This window comes from Microplitis demolitor, chromosome 8, assembly GCF_026212275.2.
Source record: "Microplitis demolitor isolate Queensland-Clemson2020A chromosome 8, iyMicDemo2.1a, whole genome shotgun sequence".
Classification (NCBI taxonomy): Eukaryota; Metazoa; Arthropoda; class Insecta; order Hymenoptera; family Braconidae; genus Microplitis; species Microplitis demolitor.
The window spans coordinates 582,911-610,244 of record NC_068552.1 but is presented as its reverse complement, the minus strand read 5'-3'; the positions used below and the strand labels follow the sequence as shown (position 1 = coordinate 610,244).

At 28.9% G+C, this 27,334-nt stretch overlaps 1 protein-coding gene across 5 annotated transcripts; it reads left to right on the top strand.

Moving 5' to 3' along the window:
* LOC103576202 (protein doublesex) lies at positions 1-26,954 on the top strand. Of its 5 annotated transcripts, none has more exons than XR_549351.2 (6): positions 1-1,019; positions 8,873-9,274; positions 9,430-9,655; positions 17,022-17,165; positions 18,257-18,463; positions 20,674-20,762. XR_549351.2 is itself a non-coding variant. In XM_008556338.1 (6 exons), the coding sequence occupies exons 2-5, from the start codon at positions 8,996-8,998 to the stop codon at positions 20,940-20,942; spliced, it is 915 nt and encodes a 304-aa protein (XP_008554560.1). In that variant the 5' UTR covers positions 1-1,019; positions 8,873-8,995; the 3' UTR covers positions 20,943-20,947; positions 26,408-26,954. The 5 variants fall into 5 exon arrangements, 4 of the variants coding, with proteins under 4 accessions (XP_008554560.1, XP_008554550.1, XP_053597591.1 ...); XM_008556338.1 differs by lacking the exon at positions 18,257-18,463 and adding an exon at positions 26,408-26,954 and having other exon boundaries at positions 9,433-9,655; positions 20,674-20,947; XM_008556328.1 differs by lacking the exon at positions 18,257-18,463 and adding an exon at positions 26,408-26,954 and having other exon boundaries at positions 20,674-20,947.
* The last annotated feature ends 380 nt before the right edge of the window (positions 26,955-27,334 follow it).

Sequence of the window (27,334 nt, the reverse complement as noted above, 5' to 3'; positions counted from 1 at the left end):
GCCGCGACCGCCGTCGTTTCTCCGATCCACCGCACGCCAACGTGAATTTCCACGGAGTGCTGTCGCTACCAGCACGGTTAGTAAGTTACGGACTACATGTTAGTGATGATGTGATACTATCTTTTAATAATAACTTTTATTTAGTAGCTGAGCTCAGCTCTTTAAAGTGATTAATGGATTACTTTTTTCTCTATCACAAGTATTCTTACACGGGAAAATTTCAGCCACAGTAGAAACTCGAAAAGAAAACAGCTTTTCCGAACTAACACACATTATTATTGCTTGGTCTCATTACGTTCTTAGTGTAAGACCAGTATATGTTATTCAATGTGTGCATCTGTTTGTAAAAAGTATGCAAGTGAAGCAGTGTGAAATAAAATTTTCAGTGCAGTAACAATGGACGGATTTTCTTTCATGAGTTTTTACTTGCAAGTGATACAAGGACTCATGAGTTTCGGTAGCAGAAGAATGTTTATAAGGTGTAATTGAACTATATATCACTTGAAAGGTACTCTCAAAGTTCCACAGGCGTATCCGGAGGGCTGGACCTTGACTTCCGGGGGCGGTGACTTCCTGTTGTAACTGCGCGTGTTCCACGTGACAGGCGCGAGCGCATACACTTGCTGCGCAACATACACGCGAGTTGAGAAGAAACAAAAAATTTTCTAAAATAATATATATATATATATATAATATGATAAGATATTAAGTGCAATTTTATAAATTGTGTTCTTGTCATTTGCGTGTTTCAAACATCACACTTATCAGTGTTGGGTTCGTGTAAGATTCTCTTAGCACTAAATTAATATCATCAACATATATACGTATATACATATATACACTTACAAATCATTTACGTAGCGTGGGAATAAGATAAATAATAAAACAGCTGTTGTGATCCTCTTCCTTTGGTTGCGGTTTACTATCAACTACAAAGTACCGTAGCAAGAGTATAATCAAGATTTATAGAGCGAATTGAGAAGATCTAATTATCAAAAACATGAAAATCATCCTTAGAGGTAATCATTTTTATTTTCTTATTCTTTAAAAATTTTTATAGAAAATATATTTTGATAACGTCAAGGTTATTATTCAAGGTCATAAATCTACGGCAGCAATCAACCCAATAATACTCCATTTGTCCCAGTAATTTTTGAATAATGCACTGGGCAATTTTTTATTAGACCATAGAATTTAAATTATCATTATTAGAATGAAGGCTGAAAAAAAAAAAGTATTCGAAATAAATTCACCGACACTGAAGTCGATGTAAATAATTAAAGCAAGGTATAAAGTAAAATACAACGTGTTCGTATGAAGAACTGACGTTAGCGTGGTTGCTGGCAACAATTAACAAGATTTCAAGCTTGCGATAGTAAGTCGGTTTAAATTATTTCGTTATTGCAACGAGTATATATATATAATTATCCAAGTGGTTGGACGACTGATACGACTAATATACATTGTTGCCAGTAGTAGTGCACATTTGTTTTTAGACAGTGTTTTTCTTCGATTGAGAACTAAATAACACAAGTAATCTGTTGTTCTATTACTACTTATTTAGTCCCAGATTATTTGATAGGGCTTCGAAAATCAACGAATTTACTTATTTTTATTTTCAAGGCTTTAATGTAAAAGAATACTATATCTGACATTGTTACGATTCCACGGAAAAAAATTAGGTTCAAATTTTTGATTGTAGTTTATTTTTGACTGAAAGTTTGTATATTCGATACTAATATCAAACCAGGATCATTATATATATTACAAAATGGCTATTATTTATATTCAAATTTGATGCACAGAAGAGCGAAATTTGTAATTTCATATATTAAAATTAATATGAAAAAGAATTGATAAATTGCTATCTAGTTATTACTATTCAAATAAACAGAAAAATTTAAAAAATGAGGAACCGAAAAATTAGTAAACGTACATATTAATATATAAAGATCTAGTATACGAATTTTTCATTTTATTATTTACCACTTATTCGATATATGTATATTATAAATTAATTTATAATAACGAATAAATAATATTTTATATTAATTATTAGTCAATGGGATAGAATTTATAAAATAAGAGTTAAAAATTTTCGGTATTTTCATGAGCAACAAAATCAGTATCTAGTATACTAATTTTTCATTTTATTATTTACCACTTATTCGATTTATGTATATTGTAAATTAATTTATAATGATGAATAAAAGATATTTTATGCTAATAATCGATCAGTGATATCGAATTTATAAAATAAAAGTTTGTAACTTTTGCAATTTCCGGCCGGAAAAATCAGTATCTAAGATAGCAATTCTTAATTTGAATCATTACTTTTTGATAGATTATGCCATAAATTAATTAACTTTCACTAATAAGTCACATATTATACCTAAAAGTAATAATATTTTAGTTTTTGAAATAATTGATAGTTTTTAGGAATCTACAAAAATTAGTAAACTACTTTGCATTAAGCACATAATAGTAATTATTGATAACAGGTTCCACTTTTTACTATTATGAATTAATTTTCAATATTCCGTTTTTTCCGTGTATATACAATAGAAATAAATTCACAGTTTTTTGAATACATCAACCTGGAAAAAACGTTTTTATAAAATTTTCTCAGGCAATTTTCAGTATAAAATTCTATAAAAACATTTTTTTCCGGGCGGTGTTAATCATTAATGTTTGTTTACAATTTATGTACAACGTTTCCGGTTTTCCGAGTTTTTCAAATACTGAAAAGATATATTTTACATCTAATTTGAAAAAATGCATTGATGTCAATGTATATTCATACGAATAAGAAACTTTTATTTTTCATACACATTATAAATATATATTTTCATATATGATGAAAATATATATTTTTTGTATATGATTGACATATATATATCATATATGTTAAACATATACGGACTCGTATATGATAAATATTATATTTTTTAATACAAAAAAAATATAGTTAAATTCGTCACATATATTTTCTGATATTTATCATATATTTTTACCATACGTGTTATTTTCATAGGATGAATAGGAAATAAATCAAAATAGTTGCAGTATCAGGCGCGCTTGAGCAGATCGGATGCGTCGGATAACCGCAAGTGAATCGCACACCTTTAACGCGAAGCGAAGAGATACTGACATTTAAAAAGTCATTTCAACACATTGAGTAGTTTTCGATAAACCTTAAAAGTATTTTCAAATAAAAATAAAATTCGTTTTTTAAAAAATTCTTTTTTTCGATTGTATGGAATCGACTTTAACTTCTTGGTAGCTTCCTCACCATTTAATTTCTGTCAAATTAGCATTTTTTCAATATTTTAAAATCTTAAACAATGGATTATCAATTTTTTTAAATTTTCACCGGTCTATCAAACCGCTGATCAATGTTAATGTAATTTATTCCACTTATTTTCATGCGATTTAATGAGAAGCAAAAGTTATATCCTCACTCACTTAATAATGTAGTCGACGACAATACATTATTCGAACCGATTCATACATACTATTATTTTTTTCTAACAACAATTATGAAGCATTGCAAGAGTTATGACGGCTAAATTATGCGATTTATTTCAAAGAATATAATATCGTGGATAATGTTATTCGTAGATTATATAGTTAAAAATCAAGGAGCTAGCGGTCTCACTGGCCGGTGGTTATGAATAGCGTGAAAATTTCTTACGTTGTGGTTGAAAGGTTAAATGCTCTAAAATCGTCTTCGAGACTCGTTGTTTACTTAATAATCAGAATAATTTATATTATTACCACTCACAAATTATCGAATAATCGGCATGAATAAAGTGGTTGATTTAATGTAATTTATTATCACAATGTAAACCATTTTCTTATCGTTTAATTCAGTAGGATTCCAACTTTTTACTAAAAGTTGACAGTGTATTTGTTTCTATTCAATATACAATTTATACCATTTGTTTTTGGTCACATGAATTTAAACTGAAGTAAACGTCTTTAATTTGCTGCAAATTTGCGGCTTGAAAATTTGCGTGAATGTAAAGAGTATCAATGGCGTCGCCTATAAAAGCAGAAAACTTCTACATGCTGAGACTTTAGTTACGAAACCATAAACATATATTTTCATATAACTTTAAGATATAAATTTTTACAACTCTAAAAACTGTTAGACATTTTATTTTATTTCATGGAATTCGATAAAATTTTAGAAAATCACATATAATTTCATGATATTTAAATCCAGTGGAAAGTTATCATTTTCTATAATTTTATAAAATTCCTTAAAGTTTTCTAAAACTTCATAATGTTGTATGCAATTGTATAAGATGTATGTTCTCACTTAGTAATAACAAAATATAAGGGTGTTAGTTTTGTAAAATAAGGTATACTCCTAAGTTTAAAATGGCGACTATTCACTCAATCCCAATCACCATTTACTGAAAAACGAAATCTTCACAAACGATTAAAAAAATATTCTTAACTTGATTTACGGAATCGCTAAAACTCTGATAGCACTAACCAGAAGACATTATATTTAGTTTATTTACTACGACGATATACGAATATCCCCGTATGCAAATAACATATATGGTCAAAATATGTGTAAAAATATATGATAAATATCAGAAAATATGTGCCGAATTTGACTATATTTTTTTTGTATTAAAAAATATAATATTTATCATATACGAGTTTGTATATGTTTAACATATATGAAAATATATATTCTTGTCATATACAAAACTATATTTTTATCATACATAAAAATATATATTCCTATCATATACGAAAAATATATTCTGATCATATATAAAAACATATATTTATATTGTGTATGGAAAAAAAAAGTTTCTTATTCGTATGACCGACTCCAATTAAATTAGATCTAAATTTTAATATACTCTTTAAATTGCAGATAAAATTCTCGAAATTAGTTAATTTGAAGCGAATATATAATATACCCATATATATATACATACACCGAATAAAATATATGCTTAAATATAACAAAGAAAATATATGGTGCCATATATAATATAAATTATATGCTACCATATATTTCATTTCATATAAAAATTTTATATTTTTTGAATATAAAAGGAAATATATCAATACAATATATTATAAGGTAAATGTAAATATATATATGGCTTAATATAAAAAATATATAAGTTACATATATGGAATACATATATTTACTACTGTATATAATTTCATATAAAATCGGCGAAAATCTCTGTAAGATTTTTTATTATGTATCATATATTTTTTTGTTGCAAACATATATGATTTTATATATTTTAACCATATATTGTTTTTTCGTAGGGTCACCTCTGCGAAAATTAGGCTCTATAATTAATTTCAAATCATTCATCTTTACTAATAAAAAAAATATTCCCTATACTAAATTTGTCCAAAACTTCATATTACAATCGGAAGACGGTGGAGGGGGCCCCCCCCTTTCCTACATATCTGTATTTATAATTAACAGGGATCAGATATTTTCGGCTGAGTTTTCCTCGGAACAAAGTCTCTACAGACTGCAAATTGATGTTCTATTATCTAATCTATCGAAGTGCGCATTAATTTTTTCATAATATTCGTCTGTTTAAGAGAAAAACTCGGCCAAAGTTCCTGATTGCTGTATTGGTGAAACAAATATAATACCGTTCACATACATTACAAACTTTAAAGAGATAACAAATCCGAATCACAATGATGATAAATGTATTTAATACTTTATTTAAAATTTCATTTAAGCGTTTTAATTAATTTTAATTTTCCGTTCACTTGAAGTAATATTAAAATTTTTCATACAACGAGTCACTAGTATCTGTTTAGAGGACTACCATTTTCATTATTTCTTATTCAAAATTTTCATTATTAAAATTACTAGAATTGTATAAAAAAACTTTCAAAGTATGAACATTATTTCTGAACGAAATCCTGATATTGACCCTCATATTTTATAATGGAATTATTTATACGCTCTATTATAATTTTAAATTAAAAATGAATGTAATTTATTTTTGTGACATACACGGGCATACTTAATATAATTTCATATTATCATACAACAGAAAATGGAGTATTGCAAGTTATAGCGTTCACTCTATAAATTTTTTTTGCAGGGTACTATTAATTTTACATATCTTTTTTTTTTATCAGAAATGACATTCGATTGGTCTAAAATTTATAAATTTTTTCGAATAATCTTAATTTTTTTATTGGTTGTCGAACGCGAATACAAACCAAAAATTACTATTATTAATGAAAATTCTATTGTATTAGAAATTTTTCTACTATTATTGTTGTGTTTATCAGTTTTTTGAACTCAAAAAGAAGTTTTTTTTCATTCGCATGCTATCGATTTTCTAGAAGACTAGTCTAACCTCGCGGCCTTCAAACATTCATCGGATGCCTTAATTTTGATCAGGCCCGCCGTCTAAGAAATTCTGCAGATAATCTAAACTCAGCTCTGTGAGTTCGAAAACAGCGGGGAGTTTTTCATATTTTTTAAAAATAAGATGCTTTTTATTTTAAAAATTAATTTTTGGCACATAGGACACAGCTATGGGGTATCACAAATGTTTTTCAATTTAATTTTGACGTTTAAACGCCAACAAATCGATAATCCAGGTATACGTCAAAGTTGATGCGTTCTCACTGTTCAATGCATATTCGCAAGACACGACTATCTCTCTTGATTACACTAGTATAATATATATTTAAGTGTACGAAGTATTAAGCCGTAATTACGTAAGTCGATTTAAATATAGTACTACGAATACTTGCCTGTGGATTATAGACAATTATCTATTTTTTTTTTTAGTTAAATTACTTTATCATTTGTTCTATGGTTATTAACATTTACAGCATACCGCAAGTGTACGGTATTCTAAAGAGAAGTTTGCACTTGATAAAATTTCTAGAGGTCGATCTGTAGTAAAATCGGAAACTGAGCCCAAACTCTCATAAAATGACTCAGTGAAAAGTCCTGCGAATCCTGAGACTATTTGTGTAGAGTATCAATAAAATATTTAAAATTTTGACACTAATTGACATTTGGATCTCTCAAATATCAGATTATTTCTACACACCCGTACATGGAAACAAGTGTTCGATTTATAGCTATTGTATAGCTGCGGTAGCAATACTCTTTAATATATGCCGTATTGTTACAATATCAATATACTGACTGTAGAAGCCACCTGACTGTATCGCTTTATCAACTATAAGTAAGATAGTTGTGAGAACATTTTTAAATATTGAATGCCACCAATGATGTAATAAATAAGTTGGAATATATTTATCATTACACAGAAAAAAAAGTTATCTTGAGTCAAGAAAATATTTTTGAAGACTACCGTTTTCGGGAACCAAGTCAAGATTTTCTTAATCCAAGAGGATTTGTCTTGGTTAAAAAAAATTCGTCTCGGTCAGAGAAAATTATTACTTTACCTGAGAAATTTTAGGTCTCCAAAAAAATTTTCTTGAATCAAGAATATTTACCTTCAGTCGAGAATTTTTTTTTCTGTGTATAAGAAACGGCCAATAAACACTTTTTTAGTAATAACGATAATTTGTTAAATTTATTTGTCAAGTATTAATATATGAGAAACAATGCAGCTAAACATTTATTGATAATGTCGCGAATAAAATTTCTTTTAGAAAAAAAAATTCAGATTCTAAAACAGAAATTATTATTATTAGTGAAAAATTCCTATTCGTTACTTTTTATAGTATGCTAAGGGTTGAAATTTACATCAAAGACAATTTTTTAAAGAACAATTCTTATATTACATAAAGTTAAAATGTGAAAAATTTCCATTAAATTTTACTATGGGTGCATTGTAACCCCTGACCATAAGAAAACGTAAAAAATTTACAAGCGTCCCATAGTAAATGGTATGCGCAGATGACACGATTGGGACCTATGCGCATACGTTTACTATGGTACACTTGTAAATTTTGTACGTTTTCTTATGGTCCGGGGTTACAATGCAACCATGGTAAAATTTAATGGGAATTTTTCACAGTGTTCATATCTAAATGTATATACATAAATATACTTTTAAATCAATGGTATTTTTAGAACCTGCTCAACTAATTATCATAGGTAACAAAATTTTTGTAACAAATCCTTCATAAGGATTTAAACAATAGCCAGATTTCTATGAAATCTACTAAAAAGCAAAAAAAAGAGAATACTAATAATTATGAACGATTGAGTTCTAATACTTTCAGTAAAAAAATAATGAAAATTATACTAAAATTTATATATGAAAGTTAAGTTGTTGATAACGATATCAAAAATAAATTGCATAAACACTTGGAAGTCCCATAGATCGGACATCAACCCTAACCACTCTTTTAACGCCCGTTGTGGTGAAACCACCCTTCTTTAGGGTGCATCTTTTGACGACCTCTTTTACCACAAGTCCGATGCCAGACGCCGTGACGCCTTTGCTATCGCCTATTCAACGCCTTGCGTTACAAAACCTCATAGCAACATCCTAGTAACCTGCCGTGGCGAGTCCTTATAGCAACCATCCTTAGCAACAAGAACTCATGTTTATTTCGAATGACAGCGTTTTTAATTCTCTATGGGTTCAAATGAAACTTGGCTAATTTGTTTTTCGGTCAACCATCTAAGTCAAGTTCGAAGATGAGCCCAATTGGTTGATTGGTTCAAAAGTAGTGAGTGATTGACATTTTGAAATGTCCTAGACAATGTTACCTTTTGTCAATTTATCTCTAAATAATGTTTGAACCAAAAGTAATTGCTCACTTCTTTTTGATGTACTTAAATAATGTCATTTATTTAACCAATAATTACTAATTTAAATTCAAATTATGAATCGATATTTTTTCATATTTGTTTCAGAGCGAAATGTATGACCATAATTACGGAGTGTCAAATGGATGTGATAGGAGGTGCTAGTGATTGTTTAGAACAGACTCGTCAGTAAATAAACAATTAAATGATTTTAAGTGTTGAACATTAAATATGAATAACGATAACGAAGATTCATCAACACCGACTGAAGTTAAGTCAACGGTAGCTGTAAATATAGGGTTAAATCCAAGAACTCCGCCAAATTGTGCACGGTGTCGTAACCATCGTTTAAAAATAGCTCTCAAGGGCCATAAAAGATACTGCAAGTATCGAAACTGTAATTGTGAGAAGTGTATTCTTACTAAAGATCGTCAAAGAGTTATGGCCTTACAAACTGCGCTCAGGAGAGCTCAGGATCAAGATACGACAAGAGTTCGAAGGCCAGAGGAGGTTATTCTTTTTTTGTTCCTTAGGGAAATTATTTTATGTAATTTAATGATTTTCTGACAAATTGCCAGTCATCAAATAATTATTTATTTTGAAAAATTTTTAAATTTCTTTATTTTTATTCCAAGATCTGTGAATTTAACTGTTTCTTTACTTAGCAGGTGGAACCACGACCATTAACTTTAGACAGAGAAAGGCTAACGTCGGCATCCCAACCAACGCGCAGTTTGGAGGGTAGTTGTGACAGCAGTAGTGGAGATTCACCGATAAGTAATCACGGTGGTTCGGGTGTACACATCGTTAGTGTTCCCAACCTACAGAAACTATCACCAACTTTAAACACTCATTCATCGTCAACAACGCAAATGTCCGAACCCGAGAGTTGTAAGTAAATCATATGTCAAAAATATTATTAAAAAAAATAGACGTGTATTGGCGTCGCGGTAACAGCTTCGACTTATAATCACAAGGTCCCGAGTTCGAGCCCAGCAAACGGCATAAACTTCCAAACTAAAAAAAAGTTTGCGCATGTTATTAAAATGAATCGTTTATTTGAGAAACCTCATAAGTCATGTTTTTTCGAAATTGGGTTTTTTGGATGTTCTCCCATAGAAATTAATAAGAATATCCATTAAATCAGTGTTTGAAAAAAAATTAACGGGGTGAGAGAAATTTTATTTTATTCAGAAACCCCATAAGTCAATACCTTATGGGGTTTTTTAAATAATCATGCAGATTTAGTTTTATAGAAATAATTTTTTTTTTTTTTTTATTTAAAATTCGCGCTTTTTTTGGAAAAAATAAATAATATGACTAATTAAAATAATTAAATTAATTATTATTTTATGTAATTTCTGAGTTTCAGAGTTTAAATACATATTATAATACTTCATTTTATCAGTCTAATAAATTATTTGAGTGGAGAAAAAAAAACAATGATTTTATAACTTTTTCTTCCGTTTGGTTAAGAAACCCCATAAGTCAATCAACTTTAAATAATTTTTTTAAGTAGTTTCAATTAAAAATTTGAATTTTTCTTGTTTTAATGTTTTTCAGACGCTAATATTTTTCTCTTCAATTATTTATTTATTATTTCAATGGCAAGTTTTGTGTTTCCTGAAAAATTTTGTTTTCTTGACTTATGGGGTTTCTCAAATAAACGATTCAATTAGGAAATCGAAAATTGCAATGAGGCAGTTGTTTAATTAATATCAAGAGCTCAAACTATAACAGTATTTGTTTTTTTTCGTCATCTCGAACATTTCCGTATAATTTTTACAAAAAAAAGTCCTTTTTTTTCACAGTCTAATATATGTATATTATATATAAAAGTTTTTGTCCTGTTTCAATGATGTGCATTTTCATAAATATGTATATTTATCGATAATGAATGCACAAGAATATTGAATATTAAATAATCACGACATTGTCTCTAATCTGTCATTTAATTACTTAATGTTTTTTTTTGTTTTGATTTTTATTCTGACGTAAATATCTAAATATAAGTCAATAGTTTAAATACATAAAGATAAACACTTCGTTATCATGAATGAAGAAAAAAAATGACATTAATTTCTGATAAAAGAAGCCAATTTATTATGAAAATGATATTAAGACCATTTTTATACACTGTAACCTGCGAACAAAGCTTGACATTCATTCTTGCGATAATGAAATGCATTTTCTTTCATTTTATGTTAAATCGAATTCTGTTGTTGCGATTAATTTTAATGTCTCTTTTAATCAATCAGTCATTAATAAAAATTATAATTGTCTATAAGATATTGATAGGTCTCTTAACAACCTCGAATCTAAGAAACAGTCACTAATGTCACTATTTTATAAATAAGAATAAATGAATGAATTGTTCATTTCTTTAAATTTAAAATCCATACTCTTAAGTTTATCATTATGTGCAAGATTTTTTGTAATCTCTACACAATTGCGTCCCGTTTTTCCTACATACTGAACTGAAAGTTCCATCGGTTGATACGTTTATGATAGTTAGGTCTTTTTAGAAATTTTGTCAGACTATTATTACGAAAATTCAAAATTCAATGGTTTGAAAAGTAAAATTTTCCAACCCACGTGTATAATAGGGTTGGCCGAAAGAAAGAACTAATTTTTTTTTTCTTTAGTTACTGTGAAAATATCGTTAAAGATGATGAAAGAAAAATTCTGGTAAAGTTTGAGATTTTAATATTAATATTAAGAGGTGGCGCTTCGTGATTTTCGATTTTCCATTTAAATGACATGGAACAAAAAATTTTTTAGTTTGGAATTTTTTACCTCGACAATGGTCCACTGTACGAATAAGCCCAGCATAGATTTTTGTAGGAAATTTAACACTCTACAAAAAAAGTCTCTTATCGTTTTTCGATAAATTTATCTGCTTAAAAGTTATTGGAACTTGAAGTCAAGTTAAAGTAAATTTCGAAATCTCTTTACTTTTCTGGCGAAACTATCAGACTTATCAAAAAATGTTATAGAACCTTTTTTGTAGAAAATTTTATTTCCTACAAATTATCTCTAATAAATATTTTCAAAATTCTGCATTGTTTTCTAATTATTTCCATTTTAATGACAAGCTTCTAAAAAAATTGTGTTCTGATAGATTTTGAGCTTGGAATTAAAATGAACATAACTAGAAAACAATGCAGAATTTGAAAAAACTTTAACAGAGATAATTTGTAGGAAATAAAATTTCCTACAAAAAAGATTCTATGACATTTTTTGATAAGTCCACTAGTTTCGCCGTAAAAGTAAAGAGATCTCGAAATTTACTTTAACTTGACTTCAAGCTCCAATAACTTTTGAACAGATCGATTTATCGAAAAATGATAAGAGACTTTTTTTGAAGAGCATTAATATCCCGCCGTAAATATCTATTGACTTTTTCGATGCATTGATTTGCAAACGAGTTTTACCTTGTTATCACCACAATTTCCATGAAAATAATAAATGTTTCTTTTGGCACAGTCTTATATAAACATATATAAGTGTATATTTAAATAATTTCTAGCATACACAAGTCGACAATATCAGAATTATTGTTACGTGACCGCACTCACATCTTATAATACATAATTTATTTAGTTATTTTAATAGTGCTATAAAACTTATAAACTTTGACATTTTTTTCATAATAAAAAAAAAAAGATTAAGGCAAACATAAATCGAGCAATCATTATATATTGATTAGTGTATATGTATAATGTACACGTATTTCAACGGAGAACGATCCCGTCGAAATTCAAGCCTCTCATTCACTTGACAGCACAACTGAACGTCGAGTCTCTCAGGTTTACGAGCACTCTCATTGGTCACTGAATCATTTGAAGCCGACTAATATAATACGGACTTATAACTAAAGCCGGAACCTAGAAGCTCTCAGGCTTCGTGTTTTTACGAGCGGCTTGTACGTTTTAAAAAGTTATCGTTATTCTACTCTTTTTTTCACGAAATAGTTTTCTCTTGTATATATATATATTCACATTATGTATGCTTGCAACATCCGTTTGTTCAGCATAACGACCCTCTTATTCTTCTTTGCCACGAGGTTCACTTTATATTTGTTAGATGATTTCCATTTGAATCATCTTCGAATGACCTTTTATTAATAGGTCCATAAGAATCATTCGGACTATGTGACTAAACCTAGTTTATAACTTTTATGATATATCATTATTTTTTATTTACTTTCTTATATTTTGTATACCAACTTCATTTCTGATGTCCATCAATCAAAATATTAGTATTTCAAAAAATTTTATTTACGTAAATTAACTATTTTTTAAAAGTGTCGCAATATGCAGGTGCGTCTTATTAACATACGGTATGTCGAGGTATGAATGCAGTGATTTATATAATACTAGATTATATGCTTGACCGAAACCATTCATAAATACCCGAAGATAATCTCGTCGATTTTTACCGTGACGATATTTAATTCAGGTGTTCCATACTTTCGTATTATGAGGAAAGAGAATTAGGATAGGAGGGGATAGAGCAAGATAAGGAAGGAACCCTCAGTGAAAAGTTTGTAGATATTAAGAAAAATATAGTTAGCCCGATCTGGGAATCGAACCCAGTCCATGTTGGTTACGAGCCGAGTGGTTTTCCCGTCGAGCCACGGCAGTGTCTTCCACATCTCCCTCAATTTATCTATGCCTATTGAACCACATTTTTAAGTCAATTAAATAATGCGTTCACTGCAGAAAATGTGAGTATCTGTTGAAACAAACAATTTTGTAAAAGTGAGCCATAGCAGATAACATTTTTATTTTGAATTATAAAATTTCGCGGGCAGAATAGTTTGAAAATAAATACCAAGAACAAACGTATTATTCTCAACAGGATTCGGTCATCATATTGATTGAGCTCTGTTGTGATATACCAGCTTTCCGTGGCATATCTATGAGTGTAGCTCTGATGCTCATACTCGACAAAAGAGATTAGATTACGCAGGACAACGGTATCATTGATACAAAGCTCGCTTTCATAATCTCTTTACTCTTTTCTCGCTTATATGCCCACATTTCATATACTATCCAATAGCCTCTCACGGATTTTCTGTCTGTAATGTGAGACTTTGTAAATTATAGTGGACATTAAATTTTGTTTGTATCGTTATATGACCCGCATTCGTTACATGTGAATTGTTTAAGAAATTCTCTAATTGTGGATTCATAATGAATTATAATCAGAAGAATTTAGATTAGGCTTCATTTGCTTTTCAAAATTTATCTTCTGGAATTTGCAACTTCTGCAAAAATGTAAAGCTATTAAATTTACAAAGTGATGCTCACTTGACTTTATTCTGACTTAAGTTATGGTAGAACTCGTAAGCTTAGATACTGCATTCGAGATATTTTCGGTGTCTTTGCTTCTACTATTCTCAAGCGTCTGGTAAGCATTAAATGCACCTGTGATTTATTGCCAAGCGTTCGTTGTAAATCTTAAAAATATAATGGTTGCAAAAAGAGATAGATCAGTCGATAGTGGCGATAATCCAGAATTGAGGGTCAGATAAATAAGTGAAGTAATGTGAATTTATTTTTGAGCTCTTTAAAATCTAACCCTAAACATCTCATGTAAAAAAAAATCTCATTTTTGGACTGATCTCAAAAGTTTGAAAACTATGTTTCATAAAGAAAAGAATGAGTAATTTTAACAAGAGACGACCCTTCATAACTTTTATGACGAGTTCTCACTAAGAAAAGCAAGTGAGGGAGAATACTGATGAAATAGTTGATGCAGCTCCATAAAAAAAGTGACAGATCATTTACCCACAAGCATCGTAAAACGTTTCAGTGAAGACATTTGTCGAACTCGCTAGACTGTGACTGATCAACTTAAATATCATGTATATGCAGAATATCCTTAGCTTGAGTTGTCTTTTACCAATTCCATCGCCGTTATTTTTATATTTTTTTCCAGTCATAAATTCTATTCAAGGTTATAATAAATTTTGTTTGATCCAAAAAGAATAAAACTTGAGAGTTTTTTTTATCTGCATGGATGATTGCGTGGTTTAAGTATTTTTTCTTTTCAGTGCTAGTTAAAAAAAAATGAGTTTACAAGAAAAAAACTTAGTTAATTTTGAGTTCGTTTTTGCGAAAATTGAGGGTCGTACTTTATTCCTAAAATATATTTTTCAAAATTTTGATTTGTTCTTACCCGTATGCAAATAATATATATGGTCAAAATATATGATAAATATCAGAAAATATATGTGGTGAATTTAACTATATTTTCTGATATTTTTTTTTTTTTGTATTAAAAAATATAATATTCATCATATACGAGTCCGTATATGTTTAACATATATATGTCAATCATATACAAAAAATATATTTTCATCATATATGAAAATATATATTCTTGTCATATACAAAACTATATTTTTATCATACATAAAAATATATATTTCTATCATATACAAAAAATATATTCTGATCATATATAAAAACATATATTTATATTGTGTATGGAAAAAAAAAGTTTCTTATTCGTATAACTCCGATTAAATTAGATCTAAATTTTAATATACTCTTTAAATTGCAGATAAAATTCTCGAAATTAGTTAATTTGATGCGAATATATAATATACCCATATATATATATATATACATCGAATAAAATATATGCTTAAATATAACAAAGAAAATATATGGTGCCATATATAATATAAATTATATGCTAGCATATATTTCATTTCATATAAAAATTTTATATTTTTTGAATATAAAAGGAAATATATAAATACAATATATTATAAGGTAAATGTAAATGTATATATGGCTTAATATAAAAAACATATAAGTTACATATATGGAATACATATATTTATTACTGTATATAATTTTATATTAAATTGGCGAAAATCTCTATATGATTTTTTATAATATATCATATATTTTTTTGTTGCAAACATATATGATTTTATATATTTTAACCATATATTGTTTTTTCATACGGGTATGATAATTTTGTATGTAAATAAATTTTTTGATGAGTGACTGGACTAAAAATAAATTAGCGTCAAAATTTTCACAGATTACTTTTGAATAATGCTTCAAGTCCAATTAAAAAAAAAAAAAAAAACAATACATCGGAAAGTCATTTTTAAATAATAAGTCATGCGCTTCCAAGTAATCGGAAGTAAAATAAAAATTGAAGTATGCATGCTAAGTTAATAGTAATCGTTACGTGCAACACGAACTATATACAGCATTTTGATGATAATTACGTGTTACCGATATTGGTCATAGAATTACAAAGCGTGAGATTTTATATCTCATTTCATTCAATCAAATTTTTATCTTTCCAACGGTCTGATTCTGTAAATATGTCATCACTCATATTTTTATTGGAAACTAAAATATCTCTGATCCTGAATCATTTGCCTAAAACGCATACATAAATAAGACGATACTGTACTTTTTTAGCTACATGCTTAGAAAATCTAAAGGAAGAGTGTTTTAAGCGCATTTCAGGGTTTTTTCAATGTTGAACCGATTAAGATCGATAAAAACAATATTCCTGCAAAAAAATTGATTGGATCTGATTTTATATTCAACAACCCGGAAAAAACACAGCTGAAAATTAATTAGTAATTACAGTCACGAATGAAAAAATATTTTTAGAAAAAAAAATTTACAATTCAAACCTGAAATTGCAAGCAGTCTCAGTGATGATTTTATAATATTTTATATTTAAATTTTATCGTAAATAAGACATACAAGTGATCTTACGGTAAAGTTTTATTACGGAAGACTGAAAATAATGAAAATGTAAAAAGTAGTAAATGACATCATAAATTACACTAAATCTACTCCCCAATTACATTGGTTAGTATTTTTGGAAACAGAAAAATCATTTGAAATTTAAAATATAACAGAGTAATTAAATTCGCGTACAGTATTTCAAAAATTTCCTTCATGTCCCAAGATGATCTTTTTTTACCTTTCTTATAGAATTCTTATAAAAGATTTAAAAATTCTGTCTTTAAAGGGGGAACAAATTCAAGCGTGAATAGTTATACAGGTCATAACATTTTAGATAGAACAGAAAGAAGGTTATCTTTATTTTGATAACAAAAAATTTCATCTATCTAAAACAAAAATAGATACTTTGAAAGAAATTACAACATTTAAAAATAATCCAGCGATTAATTTCGCTCCTAAATGATATTGTAAAATAAATAAATAAATATTATCTAAATTATGAATCGATTCGTTTGTTTCAGGTGAAAATGTTGAAGTACTATTGGAATGTAGTACAAAACTCCTCGAACGATTTTGGTATTCGTGGGATATGTTGCCTTTAATGTATGTAATATTAAAAGATGCAAGAGCAGACATTGAAGAAGCAACAAGACGTATAGCAGAAGGTGAGGAAAATTTAATATTTAAACTGAGAATACATATTTCCTTGAGTAATCAATGATATTACTAAATCAAAGCTGTATTCTTAGTCATATTTTATAAAACACTATATTACTATTTATCGCTCACGACTGTGAAAATCGCAACTCGGCTAAAAAATTTCAAACCAAAATCAAAATTTTTCTGAGCCGATCGGACCGCAAATAGCTCAGAGTGACTACAAAACTTAAAATTAGTTACGGAAAAATTTCCGAGTAGTAAACATTAAAAATTAGAAAATAGTGTTTTTAAGCCTATTCCGATAAAATTCTACAGCTTTGATTTCGGCGAAATATTTTTATCTGGGACAGTTATATTTGATAACACAGTAAAATTAATTTGGTATATAATTTTTGTATCACATAACCTATCAATTTTCAATAGAAATCAGGTTATTGAATCTCAACTGTTTGCCATAAAGACATCAGTTATCATTAATTCTCATATTTGTGAACATAAATTGAATCTGAATTCTTACTTGTCTAATAAATACTTTATTATATAAGGCTTTGAAATTTTTTTAATTACCGTGGTATTTTTCACTCACTTATTATATACAGTTTGAAACTTAGCAAGAGATAATTAGTTGTATCATCAACTTACAATGAATTAGTGTACGTTTTTTTTATTATGTCACATGTATTAGCATACATGACATGAACATCCGGTTTTAAGATCGATAAAAAAATAGCTTTCAAATAATACTTATATTTTTGAATTGAAATTTATAATAAAACTGATTTTCCAATCGTGAGCGTTTTTACTGTAATTATTAAGCATAGTTTATATATTTTTCATAGGTATTGATAATGTGCCAACAGAAAGTATACAATTTAAATGATTTTCTATTTTTTTTCCCAGCTAGAGTTATTTTCCGCCTGAAATTAAATATACAATTTGAATTTCATACAAAAGATATTAATGTCTTTTTTTTTGCATTAGCCATTATCAATATAGTTATCCATTGATTATTGTACAGTTTAACTAAATATCGGTATCCAAATAATTGTATGATTGATTCATTAAAATAACAATTACTAAAGTTTGGAATTAACAGTTGACATCAATGAAGATTCACTAGTCTACTTCAGGAAGATGATAACAACTGTGAAGATTTTTAAGCAAATCATTGTTAAGAAAAAAATTCTAAATAAAATGAAATGGTTTTTAATAGCAGTCTAAATGATTAAACTATTGAATAAATTTATGTATATTAATCAACAATGAAGATTAGAAGCTCGCTTCGAAAACCATCGAAAAGCAGGTAGAGTAATAAATGAATAATGCGATATATACATCATTAGTAATGCTGCTTACATTTGAAAAAGTTTTTTCCTTAGAAAGTGATATTGTGGACTTTTCAAAATAAATGGAATTTTTATACTATCATTACTTCTAGTCATGCCAGGACACATGTTTTCATAAATTTTTTCAACATTGAGTAATGCATTTTTCATTTCTCGCTGTGAAAATCAAGATTTTAAAAAAACCCAAGTAACTGATTTCAGTTTTATTTTAAAAAATCGAGACTCCAACAAATATCAAGTTGTGACTGTTTTCGAGACGATGTTCAAGTGAGCGCAGAAAAACTGCAATGTCTTTTGCAAGTACAAGAGCATTGGTGTGTCTTTCGAGATGTGCCAAAATAGTACGTTACGTAACGAGTGGGTTAAGTGAGTCTTCTTTATACAGAGCACAATGTTTTTGACACGAGTCGTAGGTCTACTCAGACGAGTACCAGCACGTGTTTCGTGTGCACCACGGGTGATGATTTTAATTAATTAAAAATAATCAATGTATTTGTACATTACTGACATAGAAGTTGTTAGATTGATTCTACGACTTATTCCAAATATATTTAGCGTCAGGATTATTTGGTTTGTTAGGTTATTAAGGTCATGTCTTATTATTTTATCTCGAAGCAGCCTGATCACTAGTACCAGGAACTGGTTATGGGGGGCGTCTCCAAGCTTATTTCGGCCAGAGTCTCTTTATTTCCTGAGATGGTAAGAATGTTAGGCCCACTGAGGTATGAACTCGTAGTGGTTGTGGTTAGACACCACGCCTTAATATGACAAGTTCTTTGAACTCTCTTCCGGTTAACGTCCACCCTTAGCTACTTGATTATATTTTTCGACTGTATTGTCATCTAGAGAGGAAGGGGGTACACAGTGCGATAATGCGTATTACTACTGTAACTAAACGATATACTTCTGAAAGATATAGAACTCAATAGAACTTATCAATTGCTGCAAAAGTTATTTCAATCGGTTCATTCGTTCGAGAGATATCATTGGAGAAAGAAACGGTAAAAACAATTTTCATGAAATTCAAAATCATATCAGCTCTAGAACTTGATAAAACGCATTGTTCGTCGTATTAAACGTTAAAATTGACTCTTGATGTTGTTCGTATGCCAGTAAGAACATTTCTTAACGTCCAATAATAATTTTGATGTTATTAAAAAACAAAAGCAGATAATATGGTTTTAGGGTGTAATTATTTTTTGCTTCCTCTGAATGGACAAAAAAGTTCTTTTACGAGTTATTTATTTATAACTTTGAAAATTGTAAGAAGTGTGTTTTGTTTCATATGAGTACCGGAAGTACCGACAATAAAATCACAAGTGCACTACAATTACTTTTGCAGCTGCAGTCTTTTATCTATTTTCGACAGGCTTGCTATATTGTAATCAGCTGTATTTTTGTTTGTTGCTGTTAGTATACCAAATAACTAAATTCTTCCTTTACATTTTCCACTCAAAATTATTTTGATTACTTAATTATGTGTTGTATTATATATAACAAAAACAATTCACTTCGACTATATGCTCATTGTAACAAAATGAATAAAAGGATCGCGATTATTCAAGCAAAATTTAAATATACCTTCTGGCAGTGGCTAGAGGAAAGGTACATATTTTTATTGTTAGATATCAAAATAGTATATTACACCAAGGGAGGAAACTCAGCTCTATTTCCTGAGCTGAGCAGATTTTAATCTCAGAAGGCTGAACTAATAATGAGGCCTCGCTAATGATGTGCGCCCATCAACAGTTCCAGAAAATACCCACCAGCCACTTTATTATACTTACAGAAGTGCCATCTAAGTTTAGGGATGGATACCTACAACTCATACATCCCTGAAATGAATGAACTGCTTTACAAGGGTCATTGGAAATACTTCAAAAGAAACCAGCCATGAAACCATCGATATAATCAACTCTTACCCCAATGCAAGACGTCGTGACCCGGGAAAAAAAGTTTAGATCTGCATTTTGTCTATATCTGCTCAGATCAAATCAGATCTGTTCATATCTATTCGTACATAAAATTTGATTAGGCCTTATCAAATTTTATCAGATTTTGAATATATTAATTCGGTGCGGGATATACCCTGTTAAAATAACGTATTAATAAACGAATCAAACGGTTTAGTATCTAAAAATAATTGAAATTATGTTACTGTCAACAGCTAACAGTGAAATTCGAGCCGTGGCGTTTTGGAAAGCGAGACGAATGCTGCAAGACAACGGAGGAGTTTACTACAATGATTGGTACCCTGGCGCCAATAATATTGTGACGCCAACGTATCTTGGTCACCCACCATACATGGGAGGAGGAATAGCACCATCGCATACATCTGTACATGTTGGACCTCTTCCCCATTTATTAAATGCTCAAGTGCTTGCGAGTAGGATACCCTCGAGTCCGGACAGCCCTCCTGAGGGGTCACCTACGTAGTTCAGGTGAGTTTATTAAGAATGTCTTGTTGCTTAAGTTAAATAGAGGTGCACAGTTATTTTGAATGATCGATTATTGCAATATTTCGTTTCTACTCAAGTACAAAGCTATTGATAATTTCTATTTGTCTATTTCCCATTGGAAATCAATTCTAATCCATAACATACTTTTATTTCGCTGTGTGAATTCCATACGAAACTTTTCCATCAGCCATCAATATCATATTGCATGGCAACATATGAAACGAAAATCTCAGATGAAGGCGAGGGCCGACATTACTCGACGTCTGAATTCGTTTTACTTTCATTTTTCTGATAATTCTTTCGTGATCGATTGAGTTTTCACTATAAAGTTTATGTCGGTAATTTCGAGTTTTGCTTTCATAAAAAAATTTTTGATTTCATACAAAATAATCAACACAAAAAATTGAACATGGACAGTTTTTAACACTGATACACAATATTTTTAGTGTGTATGCACCAATTGTATTGTTCAACGTATTTAGTTACTATTTTATTTAGTTATTTACTAATTTTTAAACTTGTAACGAATTCGAATTTTTTTGTAATTAATTTTTTTTTATTCCTCTTAGCCGGCGTCATCAAAAGAGTCCCTCCGACTTTCGTCAGTTACGCCTATACTATTTCATATTTTTATGACACGGTTTAATGTTTTTTTCGAGAATTGTGGTAGCATCAGCTAAAACGCAATCACGGTCAAGGTAACTTTAAGAGGCCATATATTAACTTTAACTCTTGATAGTAAATTATTTTACAGCTCCAGAACTATATTTATTTTAATCAACCATATTTAAACAATCTTTTAATATGTTCACAAAAACAACTAATTTTTAAGCGAGGTAATATTCTCAGTTAAAAAATAAATCTCAAGTTTTTAAATTTTTCTGTGTCAAATTTGACATAGAATGCCATTTGTACGAGGACTCAATTTTTTGGCTAAAATTTATTAATAAAAAAAAGTATTTGTTTCAATGCACTAATCGTATTATTATTATTATTTGTAGTGTTTTTATTGGTGTTGGTAAAAAGTTTTGCACAATGTCTCAAACTAGCGACGGTACTTTTTTTTGTTGAATTGGCTTTTGGCCGAGACTTGGACCCTAATCTCCCGCGTGGAAATCGTCTTTATCAGTCGGTCTGATGTCTCCTTTAGATTGAAACATAAACTTAAAATTAGTCTAAAAATTAAATTTTCTCAGGCGCGTCGGTTGGTTTTTTTTCTTTTTATTTAAAAAGAACACGTGCCGCAGGACGAAAGTTCATTTTTCAATACGATTGCGGTTTTTTTAATATATCTTATGAAATATGCAAATTTAAGGAAAAAGTCACAGGAACAATTTTGTAGGAAAATAAATTTGTGACAAAAAAGGTCATAATCATTTTTTTTATAAAATGTGTATTTATGAAGATTCATCATTTTTTAAATGCTCAAGATAAGATTTGAAAAAGTTTTTTTTAAAAATCTTCGTAAATACACATTTTACAACAAAAATGAATACGACCTTTTTTTTCCAGAATTTATTTTCCTACAAAATTGTTCCTATGATTTTTTCCTTTAATCTGCATATTTAATGAGATATTTTAAAAAAACCGCGATCGTATCGAAAAATGGATTTTGGTCATCCTGCAGCACGTGTTAATTAAAAAATACAATATCTGATCTCTTGCTGCAACAAAAGCACTATTAAAGTATCGTACATCGATTTTTATCTGTACGATCCTAAAATTAAAGGCATAACTATATTTATATTTATACATATTGTGCGTTGAAACTTTTTACAATATAAAGTAAAAAAAACATGAAGCAGGATACAGAATAAAAAAATAGAAAGACTCAAAGAAGTCTTAGGTTGTTATGTGCAGCATCAATGTAATCCGACAGACCGCTTAGAGCGAATTTAACGATCGTCGTAAATGATCTCCGTTTTACAGCTTGCAGATTTTTTGCATCCCACTTGTTCATATTTTTCCTGGATTCCACCTCGTCTACTATCCTTTACTTTTCTCCTTCTTACATTTACCACCTCCTGTTGGTGATACCGTCTCTTATATACTTTTATCTTCTTTAACTGTTTTATGGCCACATTTTCTTGCTTTTATTTTTTTTACTTATTTTATTCAAACATTATAAACTATCGTATTTTATGTGACAACTAGTAAATTCTCAAAGTCGTCATCCTTTGCGTCGTTGATGCTACAAACTGTACTCAGATAGCTAAGAATTCGCTTGTAAACGCAACTTCTCAAAATTTAATCGGACAGCCTTGCGTGCTTCGATGGTCTGAACTGTATCTTATAATTTTACGTCGGAATAAATAAGAACACTTCGAGCGAGGATAGAGACGAAAAATTAAACAACAAATATCGGCACAAGAAGTAAGTTTATGGAGGCGAGGCATACGCCGAGAAAAATCAGACTCAAAAACACATAAAATAATAATAAAAAGTACATCAAATTTTATTACGCTAGTCTACCGAACTTAAAACGAGCCACTTTTTTTTAATTAGTGTAATCTATACTTAAAGTATTTGTAATCTAGCATAACAAAAATTAATATCACATTTTAACACACAAAGTTGCGTAATTTATAAAAGTTTTCACAGTATAATAAATTTGGAATTAATTTCATTTTTACAGTCTAGCATAACATTTTCTATCAGTCTGTTTTTATTTTTTGTAATGCCTGCATAATAAAAATTACAAAGTTATATTTCTCGAGAAAAAAGAGAGAGTGGGAGAGAGCGAGCTTTGTCTCTCAACAGAAGACTTGACTAGTTTAGTGACGGCGTAGGATTGAGGAGCCAGGTTTCGAAGTTCATTTTTTTTCCGAGTCCCGGGCGCGATCACTGGACCTCGCAGTTTGTTGGCGAGTCCTCTATCCACTTGCTGGCAGGCCTCAAGTTAAATTACATTTTATTTACACGTATTTATCGAATTGTCGTTTGTTTTATCGAAATATTAAAAACTGTAGTATATAAAGTAACAATCGTTATTCCTTTATAATATTCCGGCGAGGAAAAATGAAAATCATGATGTTCATTTGTATAATTCGTTGCAGCGATACAGTTTCTATAGAGCAGCCAACAAATTTTATTATGCTGGCACTATAATTTTTGTATAAATACTTGTAATATAAATAGCTGAGGTCAAATGAATTTTTACTACTGAGTTATTGAAAAATGAATGTTGGCTGCATCAAATATTAATTGAACCATACATTTATTATCGAATCAGAAATAATTTTTATTTAAATTAAATGAATATAATAAAAAATACTGCAAAGTACTATGATAATAATTTTCGGCCCTTTTTTCATACAATGATTAGATTGATGAAACGGTTTCGAAATTGTTAAATTTGTATCTTTACTATACACCTTACGACTAAGAACTTCCATGACTTATCGTGAAAACATATATTTTTTTAATATCTAAGGTCAAGCATTGCATACTTCTGCATATTAACAAAGAGTTGTAATTAGCAGAATCAAATTGCGTGCAGCTCTGCCTTCACTTTGTTCTTTCTATTCAGTGTTCTCTTTTGGTTCGTTGTTTTTATATTTTTAATATTTTTCTCTTATATATTTCGCTCTCACTTATCGTCTTTAAATTTTTATATATTCTTATTTCATTTGTTTGTTTCATGACATCAAACAGTCGAAAGAAATACGACGTATAGTAAAAAATTAAAAAACGAAAAAATGACTCTTGCAATGGGACTTTAGTACTTTCTAACCACAGTCGTAAGCTACAATTAAACCTTCATAAACCTTGCCATAACTTTTTAAAAGCATTCACCGTCCTTTTACTCTCCACACCCTTACAATAGATAAAAGAGTCATACTATATATATTTAGTAAAACAACGAATGTGGCTTTAATATTAAAACAGATTCTTTTCAAAAACATTATATTCTTTCCTTATTTCAAAAACACGAGAGTTTTCAGTCTTAGAATCACTACATATTCTAAAAGAGAGTCTCTCTGCGTCTGTCTATACGCGGTAAATTCAAAAATTACCAAACGGATTGTCGTACAGTTTTTACCAATGTCTTGCTAAGTACACGAAAAAAATAGAATATTAAAAATTAATAATTAATAGTAAAAAATGGAATCTGTTATCAATGATTAGTACTTTTATGTGCTTAATACAAAGTAGTTTACTAATTTTTGTAGATTCCTAAAAACTATCAATTATTTAAAAAAGTAAAATATTGTTACTTTTAGGTATAATACGTGACTTATTAGTGAAAGTTTATTAATTTATGACATAATCTATCAAAAAGTAATGATTCAAATTAAGAATTGCTATCTTAGATACTGATTTTTCCGGCCGGAAATTGCAAAAGTTACAAACTTTTATTTCATAAATTCGATATCACTGATCGATTATTAGCATAAAATATCATTTATTCATCATTATAAATTAATTTACAATATACATAAATCGAATAAGTGATAAATAATAAAATGAAAAATTAGTATACTAGATACTGATTTTGTTGCTCATAAAAATACCCAAAATTTTTAACTCTTATTTTATAAATTCTATCCCATTGACTAATAATTTATATAAAATGTTATTTATTCGTTATTATAAATTAATTTATTATATACATATATCGAATAAGTGGTAAATAATAAAATTAAAAATTCGTATACTAGATCTTTATATATTAATATGTACGTTTACTAATTTTTCGGTTCCTCATTTTTAAAATTTTTCTGTTTATTTGAATAGTAATAACTAGATAGCAATTTATCAATTCTTTTTCATATTAATTTTAATATACGAAATTACAAATTTCGCTCTTCTGTGCATCAAATTTGAATATAAATAATAGCCATTTTGTAATATATATAATAATCCTGGTTTGATATTAGTATCGAATATACAAACTTTCAGTCAAAAATAAACTACAATTAAAATTTTGAGCATCATTTTTTTCCGTGAAAATAGATCTATACTCTAGTCTGAGGAACATGTCGACCCGTCGGCTTTGCCTCAGCCTTTATATCACACGCCACGAAATCTAACTTTCTGGCCTTGGGTCATAATATACTATTAAAATTCTATTTAGATAAATTTGCGATGATAAAATTAATTTTCTGGCCTTATTTCATTAGCTTTTATCACTTACTCCATTTATTTTATTATAATGCAGATTTACTCTGACTCCACAGCTTAGATCATGAATGCATTTCCGTATATATTGCTTTATCTCGACTTTAGTATAAGTAATATAGTTTGAGTGTAAAATATTTTATCGTTTTTATTAGCTTATTTCACATAGTCACAATTTTATAAAAACAATATTACTACTGAGTGAAACTTGACATTATTATACAATTTTAATGGCTACCATTTGATTGCTCTATTAGCATACCACTTCATAAGAATCTGGATTCATGTAACAAGATTAAATTTTTTCTGTTTTATTTTCAGATTATCCTGAAACCAATAGAAAGTGCTCAATAATAACAGTCACAGGTTGAGTCTAATTCAATTATTTAACATCTGCGTAACCAATTGAACCAATCAACACATCTAGCTGTATAATTTTTGGTGAATAGTGTTCTGAGAATTTGAACGAATTTTGTTTATATTTTAGTTATTTATTTAATTTGTTATACTTGCGTCGTAGAGGTAACAAAAAGTTTTTAAACTGAAATATGATTAACATTAATAACGATAATGAAAATATAAAATTTTTGTTTATAAAAGTAGTCAAAAATGTAGATAATGAGAATGAAATATTTATAATTTTTATTATCGCTAATTAAGAGACAAATAAGGAAAAAAGTCATTTGATAGTGAGAAGAACTGTAAGGGGACCAATATCTTCAAGAACTAGTGAAAATTAAGTTAAAAAATTTATATTATAAATATTTGTAACAGCTTCAAATTTCCGTCACAGGTAATAGTTTAAAAACTATGATTTTATTCCCCTTCATCATTAAGATATACTCTATCTTATTTTTTTTTATTGCAACACCAGAGAAAAAGTGGTTGAGATCTACGTCGATGTAAATCTAATTAAATCACAATTTTAGGTTAGGTCCTTATTTTGAAAATACAATTCAAACGATTTCTAATATTAAATGTTTACAAGAGGAGTAGCATTTAAAAAATATTATAGTATTAAATATTATTTAATTCGAATCGTTTTTGATGGACCGTTTTCCATCATTTTCTATCGTATTTTCGAATTAAGGCGATCGGCGGAAATCCTGATCAAAAACTCCGATTATAGTTAAGTTCACAAAAGAATGGGCTCTCCCACCATTTTTCTATAGTTACGTCATTACTGCGCATGCGCATTAGTACAAAGTCATGGACTATCATAGCCAAGTAATGGGAGAAAAGCCCATT